General features: G+C 49.5%; 1 protein-coding gene across 2 annotated transcripts in view; it reads left to right on the forward strand.

Annotated features, from left to right (window-relative positions):
* The window catches only part of ASPA (aspartoacylase), a 147,984-nt gene that overhangs the window by 39,904 nt on the left and 94,378 nt on the right, over window positions 1–13,702 (forward strand). For both annotated transcript variants that reach the window (XM_086955013.1, XM_086955014.1), the window contains one exon: window positions 5,247–5,442. In XM_086955013.1, coding sequence (XP_086811139.1) covers window positions 5,247–5,442 — 196 coding nt within the window. The remainder of the gene's footprint in view (window positions 1–5,246; window positions 5,443–13,702) is intronic.

Here is a 13,702-nt window from a genome sequence, read left to right on the forward strand (position 1 = left end):
ATCCTGCCCACCTAGTATGTCTGTATTAGTTATCAAATGCACGCGTAGGGGGTCCCAAATGTATTTTGGCCTCGAGGATACAGGGAGTAGTTCCTTAAAGGTCAATGAATGTTCTTGCCAAAAAAGAAGTCTCAAATCCATTCTTTAAATTTAGGCGCCAGCCTTCTGTCCCACCTCCCCGCCACCCTACTCTTGGCCAGTAATAGCCCAGCGCCACATACCGTTTGTATGCTAAAGGTATTTCTTCCATGTATCCCAGGAACGCAACTACGGGCGACTCTGTAGTGGCGTTAGGGATCTGTCCTGCGGCTGCAAAGACCTGGCTCCAATAAGATTTGACTGTTGTGCATTCCCATGCAATATGTAGAAACCCTGTAGCTTCCTGTCTGCATCGGTCGCAGGCGTCATTGTCACATAGTTTGAATTTGAGCATTTTAACAGGGGTGTAGTCTAATCAATGAACATATTTAAAATGTATGATGGGCTGCTAGCTGCTTGCAGATGCATTTCCAGTTTGTTGACAGCAATAGCTCCATTTGTCTTCACTAAGGGGTTCACCCAGTTCCTCCTCTCACTGCATCAGAGCTGCCTCTCCGGCCGTCTACGTTGCTGTATATAAGAGATACAACCTCCATGGGATCCGTTCTTTGTAGTAAGTGGTGTGGTGGGATTAGTGTATGCAGCTTGTTGGGGATGTCTGGAGTAGCCGCTCTCACACTCTGTCACAGTCTAACATAAATAGGTCCATCGCCGCAGGGTCCCTGTCTGTAAAAAACAGTTCTTTAGTACAAAAAACCTCATTAACATAAAGATTTCCCCATTTCGTAATGCCAATTTTATCTAATAGTTGGCAACATCTTAGTTCCTGAGTTACTTCTAGATCGGGGTGGCGAGCCACCAGGAGCAAGGGCGAGTATATCATTGCAATGTCCAGTCTTTTCGTAATGTTTTGCCATGCTATTACAGTGCATGCCACAGTAGTGGAGCCAGTATCTCTCACTCTCGCCTATGTGGCTATGAATTCCGACAATGGTGTAGGCAACATATAGTATTGTTTGATCGCTAAGTGTGGTATATATGGAGGGGGCATAAACCAATATGTAACATAATGCGCTTGTGCACTAAGATAATATAGTTCAAAATCAGGGCCCTCAAATCCCCCATGCAGAAAGGGCAAGGTCAGCATCTCCCATTTCAATCGAGGTTGCCCCCCGGCGAACCATATCATTTGGGGTTTCAAGGCCCTAAAGAAGACGTGTCCTGGACCAAGAGGTATAATGTTAAGACTCTTCTCTCTCTCAATTCAACCGCTGCTTCTTTTGTTTCTTAAGGAAATCCTCCACTTGTTGCGGGTTAGTGAAGAATTGCTGCTTTCTCTGATGATTGACTCAAATGCCAAGCTGGATTCATCACCGCATAATCTATTTGCGCCTGGAGTAGTTTCTTCTTGCCAATTTCTTCCTGACTTCCTGGACAGCGAGCGTGAAATCTGGGAATAAAGCAATATTGTGCCTCTAGTACACAAGTTGCTGTTTTGTTCTTGCCATCCACAATGCTTTGTCTCGGTCCCTATAATTAAGTAGCTTGGCTATTATAGGCCTGCATGGTGCTTCCAGAGGTGGCCTGGGGCGTAGGGAGCGATGCACTCTTTCTACCACCAATTGGGAAGAGAATGCGTCGGAGCCGAAGTCTTTGCAAAGCAGTCGTTCTCTCATTTTGCCAGTGTTGGCACTTTCAGGCACTCCCAGAATACGTATTTTGTTGCGCCTTGAGCACGCGTTAAACTCTTCATTCTTGGCGGCAATAACTATTAACAGACGGTCCATTTGCGATAGCTGCAATTTCCTGGCTGTTGCAGTATCTTCCAGATAGGAAATTTGGTGTTCTGCTCCCCCAATGCGTTCATCATGCTTCTACAGTTTTTGGGCCATGAAGTCTATCCGATTACACATGGTGTCCATTTTGGTCTCTATTGAGGCGAGGCCGTGCTTCATGATAATGAGGAGAGCTTTTAGGTCATTTTCTGCGGCCTGCAGGGCGTTGTTTGGTGGATCAGTTGGCTGCTGCTCGTTATCGCCTTGGCCTCGGGCATCTTCCCGGACTCAAGTGGTAGTTTAGCCTGCTTGATTATTGTGCTACCGATCCTGTACAGCTGTTGCTCTCGGCTGTTGTCCCCCCCCTGAGTAATACAGTGTCTACAGTGCTCACACCCGAGGTAAGATTTAATTAGTTGTGCTGATCCTTTCGCCTGCTGCCTGGAAGTTTGCTAGCTTGTATGCTGGTGACGGGTACGTACCTCCCATACTGCTGGTTTAGTTTGATCAGTTTTGCATTATTTCAACTATTGGTTCGTATTTTCTGCCTGCCGCGGCTCTTCTGTAAGGAGTCTGATCCAGCTGGTGCGGCTATCAAAACTCACTTGTCTCTAGGTGTTCAGGGGAGGGTTAAATGTGGCGCCAGGAGTCTTATCCTGTTTCCTTTGCGTGTTAATTCTGCCTCCCACAAGTTACCCACCCAGGCAGCCGTGAATGTGTCAGGTACTGATGGATCGGTCACTCCTCACTGGCGATCAATACCCCGCGCATTGGGTCCGCTTCAGATGAGCAGTGGGGTGCCTCCAAGAGGTCTCAACTCTCCTTGCTGCTATTGGAGAGAGAGGTGGTTCCCTACTCTTCTCTTCCTCTGTTCCAGCTTGGCAGGGTACAGTATTTAGTCACTTTTGGGTGCTAGTCTAGTAACATAGAGGACCTTGATCAGGCCATTCTTAGCATTTGTGCTGGCTGTTCCCGATTTCTGCATGTATGGCACATGATTGCGTCTTCTCTGCCGCAGGCTGTCAGAGGTCAGATCACACACCAGCTCAGGCTGCCAGTTGCCACGAGGCCCAGGCCTCCAGAGACGGGTTGTCTCGCCGCTCGCCACACCTCTCCAGCAGGGCAGAGAAGGTATCTCAGCTTAATCGTGATACAACCATCTCCGCACTCATGCCTCGCTCTCCCGGTACTATAAGCCCAGTCCCCCCTAGTCAGTGGGAGCATAGGTTGTTTACTTAACCGGCCAGTAGTTGTGTCTCAGCCACCGCTTGTGTTCAGGGATCAGGTTCGTGGTAGTCGCAGCCACTAATAGTCGTCCAACCAGGTCGTCAGGAACAGAGGTGTTCCTTCCTGCACAAAATCAATAAGGTCTGCAATGCAGGCACCCTGGCACCACAGTGCAAGGGTGCCTGTGTTGGCGCATGGCAACTTATTGTGCAACAGTGCTGGGAAGAGGGCAGGAATGCACCGTATCTTACAGATATGACACATTCCTGCACTTTTCTTTTGACGCAAGGCAGAGCAGCAAGATTCCTTGTGGCTCTGTCCTGCACCAAACCCTCATAAATGAGGCCCCTATTGTAAAGGTTAGCGTTATTTGTAAGACCAGGCAATTCCTAGTGGTAAGAAACTGCCACTAATGTGACTTAGTGGCAGTTTTTCTTTTTTAGTGACGTACAAGGAAATTCTTGTAAATATCGCATTTTTGATTGAGGGAGTATATTCGCCGGAACGCCTACCTTCATCTAATTTTCGGTAAGTTACGCTAAACGGTGCTGTCGAAAATTGACGTTAACGCTTAAAATATGCCTCTAACTGGGCTTTGCAGCAACTTGTAAATATGGCAAGGAAAAAAATGCTGCCGTAGCATCAAAAATGTACGCTACAATGGCATTAAATTCTTGTAAATATACCCCAGAGTATGCCCAAGTCTTGGTTCCTCCGCCTCTTTAAGAGGTGGAGGTACCTCTGCCTGTCCGATGGTGTAGCCTCAGCCGCCTGTGAGGTCAGAAAGACCTTCACGACAGGCATGGTCCCACACAACCCGCACCTCATTTGGCATATAAGATCAACCTAAAGTATGGGGGGCTTCAAACAACATACCTGCTATGTTTTTTTCCAGCCAGAAGCCAAGTGCAACGTGGTAGTCACTGACAGCATAGCTCAAAGAGAGAAATCTTTGTGTTTGAAACAAAATGCAAACCAGTCCATCATGACATACATGGCAGTCTGGCTGACAAACACTTTTTCTGTGAAATAATACCCACCATACTGAAAATGTCTTCAGAATATGTCTGGCAGGCTGCCTATTCACCGTAGCACGAATGGCTAACTAAAGCCCTAACCCCTAGATTCATCAAAGTCCCGTTTTGCGAGTCCTTAGTAGCGATTATTAACGAATCGCTATTAAGGACTTGCAAAACAGGATTCATGTAGGAATCGCTAAATAAATTGCGATTCCTACACATTCCTACATGCCTTTAAGGTCCATAGGAATGAATGGGGAGTTATTCCTTATTTGCGATTAGCAATTTGCTAATCGCAAATAATGATGCGATTTCAAGGGTGTTAGGGGTATCCAAAGGACACCCTGTAGCACCCCTGAAATGTAATCTACATTGGTGTTGCGCACACACATGTCCAAAGGACATGTGTGTGTGCCAACATGGAACTTAGAAAAATGCATTTAAAAGCATTTTTCTAAGTTTTCGCTATTTACCACAAGGTTTGACCTCGCGGTAAATAGCGGCCCGAAATTGCGATTTCGCAATTTAAAAATGGTTAATGAATTGCATTTAAGAAATCTCAAATAGAGATTCCTTTAATGTAATTCCTCGCAATTTAGCGAATTCGCAATTACCGATTTTTGCATTTGGGATGATGAATCCCAAATGCAAAAATTGCGCTCGCAAAGGGCCAGATTCTCAGAATCTGGCCCTTTGCGAGCCGATTTTTCAATGATGAATCTACCTGTAAGTCTTTGTTAAAGTTACACAGGTTGAGAGCTTCTTTTTAAGCTGCAGAATTCGAGAAGAGAGACCTCTAAGATCTAAAGCTCACTTCAGCAGGTTTTTAAAAGGACACAGCAATTATAAACAGAGGGGGTGACAAGTAGGTTTCCTGGAGACTGTCTTCACAGCATTGGGATGATTAAGTAAGTTTGGTAACCCACTCAATGTGTTGTGTCATCGACTGAAATACCACCTAATAAGCTTTTTATACATTTTCCTCACCTATACATTATTGGAGAACATACTGTTCATGACCTGTGCCTCGCTGAAGCTGAGAATATAGACCTGCAGATTGATCAAAACCTTGACTGGGAGCATTATAAATTGCATACCTGATTATGCTGTGCAAGAGAACTTTCAAGAATGATGACTTCAAGTGAGAATACACAAATTAATTCATTTTCTTTGTATATGTAAACAGCATGGCGGAGACTGAGGATATGCCTTATGAAGTGGCACGGGCCCAAGAAATTAATCGTTTATTTGGTCCAAAGGGAACTAATGAAGCCTACGACCTTATTTTTGACCTTCACAATACAACATCCAATATGGGTGGCACTCTTGTCATGGAAGATGCTAAAGATGACTTTATAATTCACCTGTGCCATTATATCAAGGTAACACCTTAAAGTAAATATTGCCGCATTGTATTTCCTCTGTACACTGTTAGCCAACAACCAGCTTTGTATTTGCTGTCTAAACCCGCTGTGTCTACATGCCTACGTTCGTCAATACAGAAAAGTTCTTTGATGTATTAAAAATGATACCACTCTCTCAAGAGTATCCGTAATACAGGTAATACAGGTGACGCTTTCAAAAGATCTAAAGGAGGCATATGTTAGCAGGTATCTTCCACGCCCCAAACTCTCTCTGTAATATGTGTATACAATTTTGTTGTGGCTGAGTCTGCTTGGATCTTTTTCTTAATGAGACATCATACTTGGAAAAGATGATAGTTTATATTGAATAAGTTGAGCCCACGACGTCTCTCATCCCATTCAGGACTTTTAAGCTGAAACTCAGTGCCTAATTGCAATACCCTACTAATTTCGGGATTATTCACTAATCACTACATCTATGCACAATCAGGCCATCTTGATTTAATTCACTAGCCACCTTCAACCATATTTTCACTCTAATTCTGGTCCACAGCCCTTCTGATGTCACCTCGCTACCTACCCAATTTCCAAAATAAAACATTCTCCAGATTCCCTTCCTTCATTCTTGAATTAAATACCAAATAACCACACATCTCTGCAACATACCACATCTCTTTACCAATTTAACAACGCCGTGGAACATACTTTCAACACACTTCATCGTTTGTACATATTTCCCCAGTAACATTATTCCCAGAGCCTTAATTCTCATCTAATAGTAATTCTGTAGAAAGTGAGATGCTAGAATTCCTTTGCAGATGAAGGAAGAATAACAATACCGAAAATCCCAATACATATAATCAAGCCCTGAGCACATTATTCTTGGGCCTAAATAATACTTACGCTGTCCTGCATGCACAATCAACAACTCACTATGCTTACCGTGCACACCAAATAAACAATCTCTCCTCTCAGCCAAGGATTTTGCATCATATCGCCCTCTCAAAATCACCATTATTAGAGAAACCCTCCCTACTCTATTTAGTAGGCTACATTTTCTCCTCAATCAATCAATCAATCAATCAATCAATCAATCAATCAATCAATCAATCACTAGTGGCCCTCTAAGTGCCTTCTGTGAATACGAAAATGATAGTAAATTTAAGATTTTGTCTTAAGTTAGTTCTGTGAATCGGGCCCTGCATTTCTAAAGCGCGCTACATACCCGTGAGGATCTCCAGGCGCTAGGGGGGGCTGCTACTGATCGAAGAGCCAGGTCTTGAGAAGTCTTCTGAAGGCCAGCAGGTCCTGGGTCTGTTGGAGGCTGGTAAGGAGAGCGTTTTTTTTTAAAACAAATTTTATTGACTGAAGACACATATTTATGCACAGCTCTGTCATCCAGATTCAAATGCCATCATCGTGTTCCCAATGTCAACTTCAGTAATTTACATTAGAACAATGGAAGATCAAAAGAAGAATACAACTGGCCCCCCCGTCCCCCAACCCACTAAGCCCACCCCCCTGAGCGCCGCTACTTGCTCAACTCGCTACATGGAAATCGAATACAATGCATGTTATGTACACAGAGTCACCGTTTATGGTATCGTAAAGTTCAAGCTTTCACAAAGTTGGGAGGGCAGTATCCTCTGGCGGTGGGTCCAGCTCCAAACCCCGATAGTCAGCCCACCTTTTCCATATTTTAAAGTGCTTCCGGGGGCAGCCCCGAGCTACAAATATGGGTAATTCTAGCCACATACAAAAGTCCAACCCATTCTTCCAGGCCGCAAGAGGCGGGCCCGGGGCGCCTTCCATGCTTTCTCAATGTCCCGTTTCCCCAGTGTTAATCCTAGCAAGAGTAGGTGTTGCTTGTATCTATTACCCCCTACCCCGGCCATAACGTGAAGCAAGACCAATTTAGGGTCCCTCTGAATCTCCCAGGCCAAAACTTCTTCCAGGCATCGGAAGACCCCATTCCAGAATCTCTGTAATGCCCCACATTCCCACACTGTGTGTAGCAAGGTGCCCACCCCCATCCCGCAGCGCAAGCAGTCCGGAGACACCACCAAGCCTGCCCTCCATAGTCGCTGTCGGGTATAGTATGTGCGGTGCAAGTATCTGAACTGGATGAGTCGCAGGCACGTGGATATTGCCGCCCCCCTAGGACTCTCTAAGGTCTCCACCTAGTCCTCCTCATCTAATTCCCCCACATCCTGTTCCCATGAGGTCCTAAGTTGCATCAAGTCTGTGGAGCAATGTCGCACGAGCGTCTGATAGATGCGTGACAGCTTCTTGTCGGGCAATTCCCCCATAAATAGTTTGGCTTCAAGTGGGCTAAACTCAGAGAGTTGCTCCAAACCCGCCAAATACGGCGTCAGTGCGTGGCGGAACTGGAGGTACCTGAAGAACTGGGTACGGGGCATCTCAAATTCCTTCTGCAATATTTCAAATGTCTTGGGGACACAGCCGGTCATAACATCCCCTAGGGTGGAAATGCCAATCGCATCCTATCAGGGTGTCCATTTCAGGCAGCCTAACGTTATGCCACAGTTGGCTTTCCTGGGTGAGCGTGTTCCACCAGCCTATTCGGCGCAGGGCCTGCCTCCATACCTGAAAGACCACTTGAGAGACTGGGGGTAGGAACCTTCTAAGCGGCGCTGAGTACAAGAGTGTGTGTAGGGACGCAGTTCCCATTAGGGCCCTCTCGACCGCGTACACCGGGTCACTTCTATCGGCGTACCACCAATCGTTCAGTATCAACAGGTGTGATGCTTGAAAATACGAGAGCACATCCGACGTGGCCAGCCTCCCTGTATATGTTGATAGGGAGCACGTTCGTAGGGCTTCTCGCGCTACTCCTCCCTCCCACAGGAATCCACTCAGTGGCGAGTTAAGGCGCTGAAACCAGCGAGGCGGTATCACATGCGGGTGGTTCTTCAGTTGGTAAAGCAGGCGCGGAAGCGCCACCATCTTAAAGATGGCAGACCGTCCCAGTATAGACAGTGGCATCCTAGACCACACCTTCAGGTCCGCACGCGTTCGGTCCCATACTGGAGTAAGGTTACGCTCACTGGAAAGAACCGCATCTTCAGACAAGAATATTCCTAGATATTTCACCCCCTCAGTGGCTAGCTGAAGGCCTGATGCCCAGTCTCCCACCGCCTGCGGACCTCCTAGCACCCACAGTGTGGATTTGCTCTGATTCATATATAGGCCAGTTGTTTCGACGATTATCTGCTGTATGCGCATCAGCCGTGGCCCAGAACGCTCCAGATCGGTGAGAAAAAACAACACGTCATCGGCGTACAGCGCTATTCTATCTGCATTGGCCCGCTGACCACTGGAATCCTTTAAGTTGGGTGTCTATACGCACCCACGCCGCGAGGGGCTCCATAGCGAGCGCAAATAAATATGGGGAGTGGGGACATCCCTGCCGCGTTCCACGCCGGACCGGAAACGAGTGAGAGACCCCTCCACCCACACGCACCGGGGCCGTGAGACCGATGTACAGTAGCCGAATATACGCCAGGAAGCGCGGGCCGAGGTTGAGGTGTCCCAACAAGGCAAACAAATATGTCCAGCTCAGAGAGTCGAATGCCCTGTTCATGTCCGCCAGAAACAGCACTGCCCGCTCCCCCAGGCGCCCCCAGGCTGATATCGCAACCTGGGCCCTTCTAATATTATGTCGGGTATCCCGCCGCGGCATAAAGCCCGCTTGGTCAGGATGAACCAGGTCTGTGATGTACGGCTTAAGTCTATTGGCTAGGGCCTTGGCCAGGATCTTGGCCTCTGTATTTAGTAGGGATATTGGGCGATATGACGCGTGGTTCTCCGGGTGCCTCCCCGGTTTTAGGAAGACCACCACCTCCGCATGTCGCCAGTCCGGGGGGAGTGCCCCGCTTTCGCATGCCTCCTCCACCACCGGTCGAAAATGGGGACCCAATTGTGTCACAAATCGTCGGGAAGAATTCACTAGGGAACCTGTTCGGGCCAGGTGCCTTGCCCGGGTTCAACTCGCCCAACGCCGTCTCCAGTTAATCATCCGTCAAGGGTTGGTCTAAGAGGTCCCGCACCTCGTCACTGACGGCCCTCGGTGGAAGGTCATCTATGAAGCGCTGAACTACCTCAGCATCTAGGCATTCGTGGGGTGCGTATAACCCCTAGTGGTATTCTGCAAAACTCTCAGCAAGCGCTGCTGGTTCCAGGAGGGGGGAGTCATCAGGGCCCATAATTCGGGGCAGCGGTTGAGCGTGCATGATACCCTGACACAGGCGGTGGAGCATTTTACAGGACTTATCGCCCCATTAGTAGACCCGACTGCGTGTGGCTAGCCAGGCTTGCCTAGCTTTGTCGAGCAGCACAGCTGCGTATTGCTGTTGTGTCAGTGCCAGCTGTCGTCTGGCGGGCTTGCCATCTTCCTCCCGACCCCTGCGCTCCAGAGCCTCCAGCTCCGCCTCGCGTCTCACCAGGTCTTCTCCCAACGGGCCGCCGCACACCATGAGATGTCCACTCCCCGTATCATGGGCTTAAAGGCCACTAAGATAAATGCTGGGGAGTCCACTATACCTACGTTAGCTGTCAAGAAGTGATCAATTTCAATAGTTATATGTGCACGATATGTGTCCTGCATCAAATGCCAGGTCGACACGCGCCACCGGAACGGCTGCCTGGCACGTCCCGTGTCCAATGTAAGGAGCACCGGCGAGTGGTAGCGTTGCAGGTTTTCGTGGCGAGGTAGGAGAAGGATCTGCTGCCGGCGGTGGTTTCCCGGATACGAGGAACTGAGGCTAGGGCGAGGCTGGCAGAGCGGAAGTTGCGGGTGGGGGTGTGGTAGCTGAGTCGGTCGTTGAGGTATGTAGGTCCGGTGTTGCGTAGCGCTTTGTGTGCGTGGATGAGGAGTTTGACGGTGATCCTCTTGTTGATGGGGAGCCAGTGTAGCCTTCTCAGATGGGGTGTGATGTGGCTGCGTCGGGGGATGGTGAGGATCAGTCGTGCCGAGGCGTTCTGTATTCGTTGTAGTCGTCTCAGGAGCTTGGTTACTGTTCGTGAGTAGAGGGCGTTCCCGTAGTCGAGTCTGCTGGTGACAAGGGCCTGGTGACGGTTTTTCTTGTGTCGGGGGATCCATTTGAAGATCTTCCGGAGCATTCAGAGGGTGTTGGAGCAGGACGCGAACACGGCGCTGACTTGCTTGGTGATGGAGAGGGCGGATTCGAGGATGACCCCGAGGTTGCATGCGTGGCCGGTGGGTTCCGGGGCAGTGCCTAGCGATGTGGGCCACCAGGAGTCGTCCCAGGCTGATGGGGTGGGTCCGTGGATGAGGACCTCCGTTTTGTCTGAATTCAGCTTCAGTCTGCTGTCCTTCATCCAGTCGGCGACGGCCTTCATTCCTCTGTGGAGATTGGCTTTGGTGGTGTGGGGGTCTTCGGTGAGGGAGATGATCAGCTGGGTGTCGTCGGCGTAGGAGATGATGTTGAGGCTATGTTGTCGTGCGACATGGGCGAGCGGTGCCATGTAGATATTGAACAGCGTCAGGCTGAGGGAGGATCCCTGAGGGACGCCGCAGATGATCTCGGTGTTTTTCGACCTGAAGAGTGGGAGACCGACGCTCTGGGTTCTGCCGGAGAGGAAGGATCTGGTCCAGGCCAGGGCCTTCTCTTGGATTCCGGCGTCATGGAGGCGTGCTGATAAGGTGCGGTGGCAGACCGTGTCGAAGGCTTCTGATAGGTCCAGGAGGATGAGGGCGGTTGTTTCTCCCTTGTCCATCAGGATCCTGATGTCGTCGGTGGTGGTGATGAGGGCGGTCTCGGTGCTGTGGTTGCTGCGAAAACCGGATTGGGAAGGGTCCAGGATGTTGTTGTCTTCGAGGTAGCGGGTTAGCTGTTTGTTGACAATCTTCTCTGTCACTTTTGCCGGTAACGGAAGCAGAAAGATGGGCCGGAAGTACTTAAGGTCCTTGGGGTCCGCCTTGGGTTTCTTCAGTAGGGCGTTGATCTCGGCGTGCTTCCAGCTTTCCGGGAAGGTTGCTGTTTCGAAGGAGATGTTGATTGTTTTTCCGGAGGTGGGGTGCGATGGTAGTGCTGGCTTTGTTGAAAACGTGGTGAGGGCAGGGGTCAGAAGGGGATCCGGAGTGGATGGAGTTTATGGTTTTGATGGTGTCTTCATTGCTGACGGTGGACCAGGCGGTCAGGCGGCTGGTGCGGGTGGAGGTCGCGAGGGTGGTGGTCTCAGTGGTGGGTGCGGGGATCTCGGAGTTGAAGCTGTTGTGGATGTCGCTGATGTTGCGATGACAGAAGGTGGCCAGGGAGTCGCATAGGTCCTGTGATGGTGGTATGTCGTTGGTGTTGGAGCTGGGGTTGGAGAGTTCTTTCACGATGCTGAAGAGCTCTTTGGTGTTGTGTGCGTTGTTGTCTAGGCGGTCCTTGAAGGCGGTTCTCTTGGTGGTCCTGATGACTTGTTGGTGTCTGCGGGTGGCGTCCTTGTGGGCTGTGTGGTTGTCTGGTGTTCGGTTGTGGAGCCATTTCTTCTCCGGCTTCCGGCAGGTGCGCTTGGATGTCCGGAGGTCTTCGGTGAACCAGGCGGCTTTCTTGTTGGTTGTGGAGATCTTGAGAGGGGCAAGGGTGTTGGGGCAGTCGCTGATCCACTGTTTGAGGTTGGTCAGGTGGTGTGGTTGAAGGAGACGTGGGGGCTTGCGGAGAAGATGGGGTCCAGCGTGTGTCCGGCAGCGTGGGTGGGGGTCGTTACGAGCTGATTGAGTCTGAGGTTGGTGAGGTTGTCGATGAGGGCGGTGGAATTGGCGTCGTTGTTGTTTTCGAGGTGGAAGTTAAGGTCTCCGAGGAGGATGTAGTCCGTGAAGGCGAGGGCGTGGGTGCTGATTAGGTCGACGATGGTGTCGTTGAACAGTGGTCGTGGTCCGGGTGGTCTGTAAACGAGTGTTCCTCTGAGGGTCGTGTTGGGGTCGGTGTGGATCTGGAAGTGTATGTGTTCGGCAGTGGTGAGGGTGTTGTCGGTGTTGGTCGAGACTCTGAGGGTGTCTTTGTGGACGATGGCGATTCCCCCTCCAACTCCTGGCGATTCCCCCTCCAACTCCGTTGGCGCGGTCTCGGTGGGAGATCTTGTAGCCCTGTGGGATGGCTATGGCGATGTCCGGTGCTGAGGTGGCGTTCAGCCAGGTCTCCGTCAGGAAGGCGACGTCGGGGCGGTGGAATCGAGGAGGTCCCAGAGTTCGATGGTGTGCTTGCGGACGGAGCGGGTGTTGAGGAGGATGTATCTGAGGTGGTTGAGTTCTTTGGTTGGTGGTTTGGCGGGGCGGATGCTGGTGAAGCTGCAGTACCGGCAGGTGAAGAGTCCTTGGGTGTGCTTTGGGGTTGCCTGGCAGCAGGGGTGGTAACCTCACTGGCTGGGCTCTCAGGCTCTGGTCAGAGGCTGGTAAAACATGAAGATGATGTAGTGCTTTTTACTGTGCCTGATAAATACCTAATCCTTTGGGTGAGGTATACATTGGCTGTGGGAAATAGCACAGATTTTTAGTTTACCAGCCGAAAATGAGGAAACCCAATTGGGAACAGCTGGGTATTGCTTGTATTTCTGAATGTAACACACATTTGCTGTCCATTTTCAACTGATATGTAACAAACAATGCCCTGGATACACTTGGAGAACACTTCCTGTGTATCATTGCCACTGATTTTATTTTATTTCATAAACTCCTGCTTTGAGAACTCGTTCGTGAACAAAATGATAAGCAGGTGAAAACACCCTAGCATTCAACGCTGCCTTAAGGGCCTCTGCTGTGGCAAATAGCTCCAAACCAGGCACGGGGAGCTCTAGATGTGGCTAGATCCGCATGAAGGGAGTGAAGGCCAGGGCCCTCGCTGATCAGGGGGCTGGTGGTCTTCTCACAAATATCTAAATTCCCTCTGAAGTCCTTAAGAAATTGCCTGCTTTTAACCACATTTTGTTCTTTCAGAAGCAGGCAATTCAAAGCTGTGAAGCTTGTTTGGTTGAGTCCCAGAAAGCCGTTAGATGTGAGGGGTTGTAAAAGAGTATCTAAGCACGCGGTATGTTAACTCACCTTGCAGAGCAGAGGGTATTTTGGAGAATTATAGTAGTTTATATTTTGACTTCTCCACATTGAAACAGTTATGGAATTGCTCTGATCGAAGGCATGCTTAGAACTCTCTAGGCTCAATGTGACAACCCTGAGGCTGTGCGCTACTGTATCAAAGAGGTGAATTTCAGTTGCAGAAACTCTCAAATAAATTAAGTAAATTGGGCCCAGTTG

Source organism: Lissotriton vulgaris, chromosome 2_1, assembly GCF_964263255.1.
Source record: "Lissotriton vulgaris chromosome 2_1, aLisVul1.2, whole genome shotgun sequence".
NCBI lineage: Eukaryota > Metazoa > Chordata > Amphibia > Caudata > Salamandridae > Lissotriton > Lissotriton vulgaris.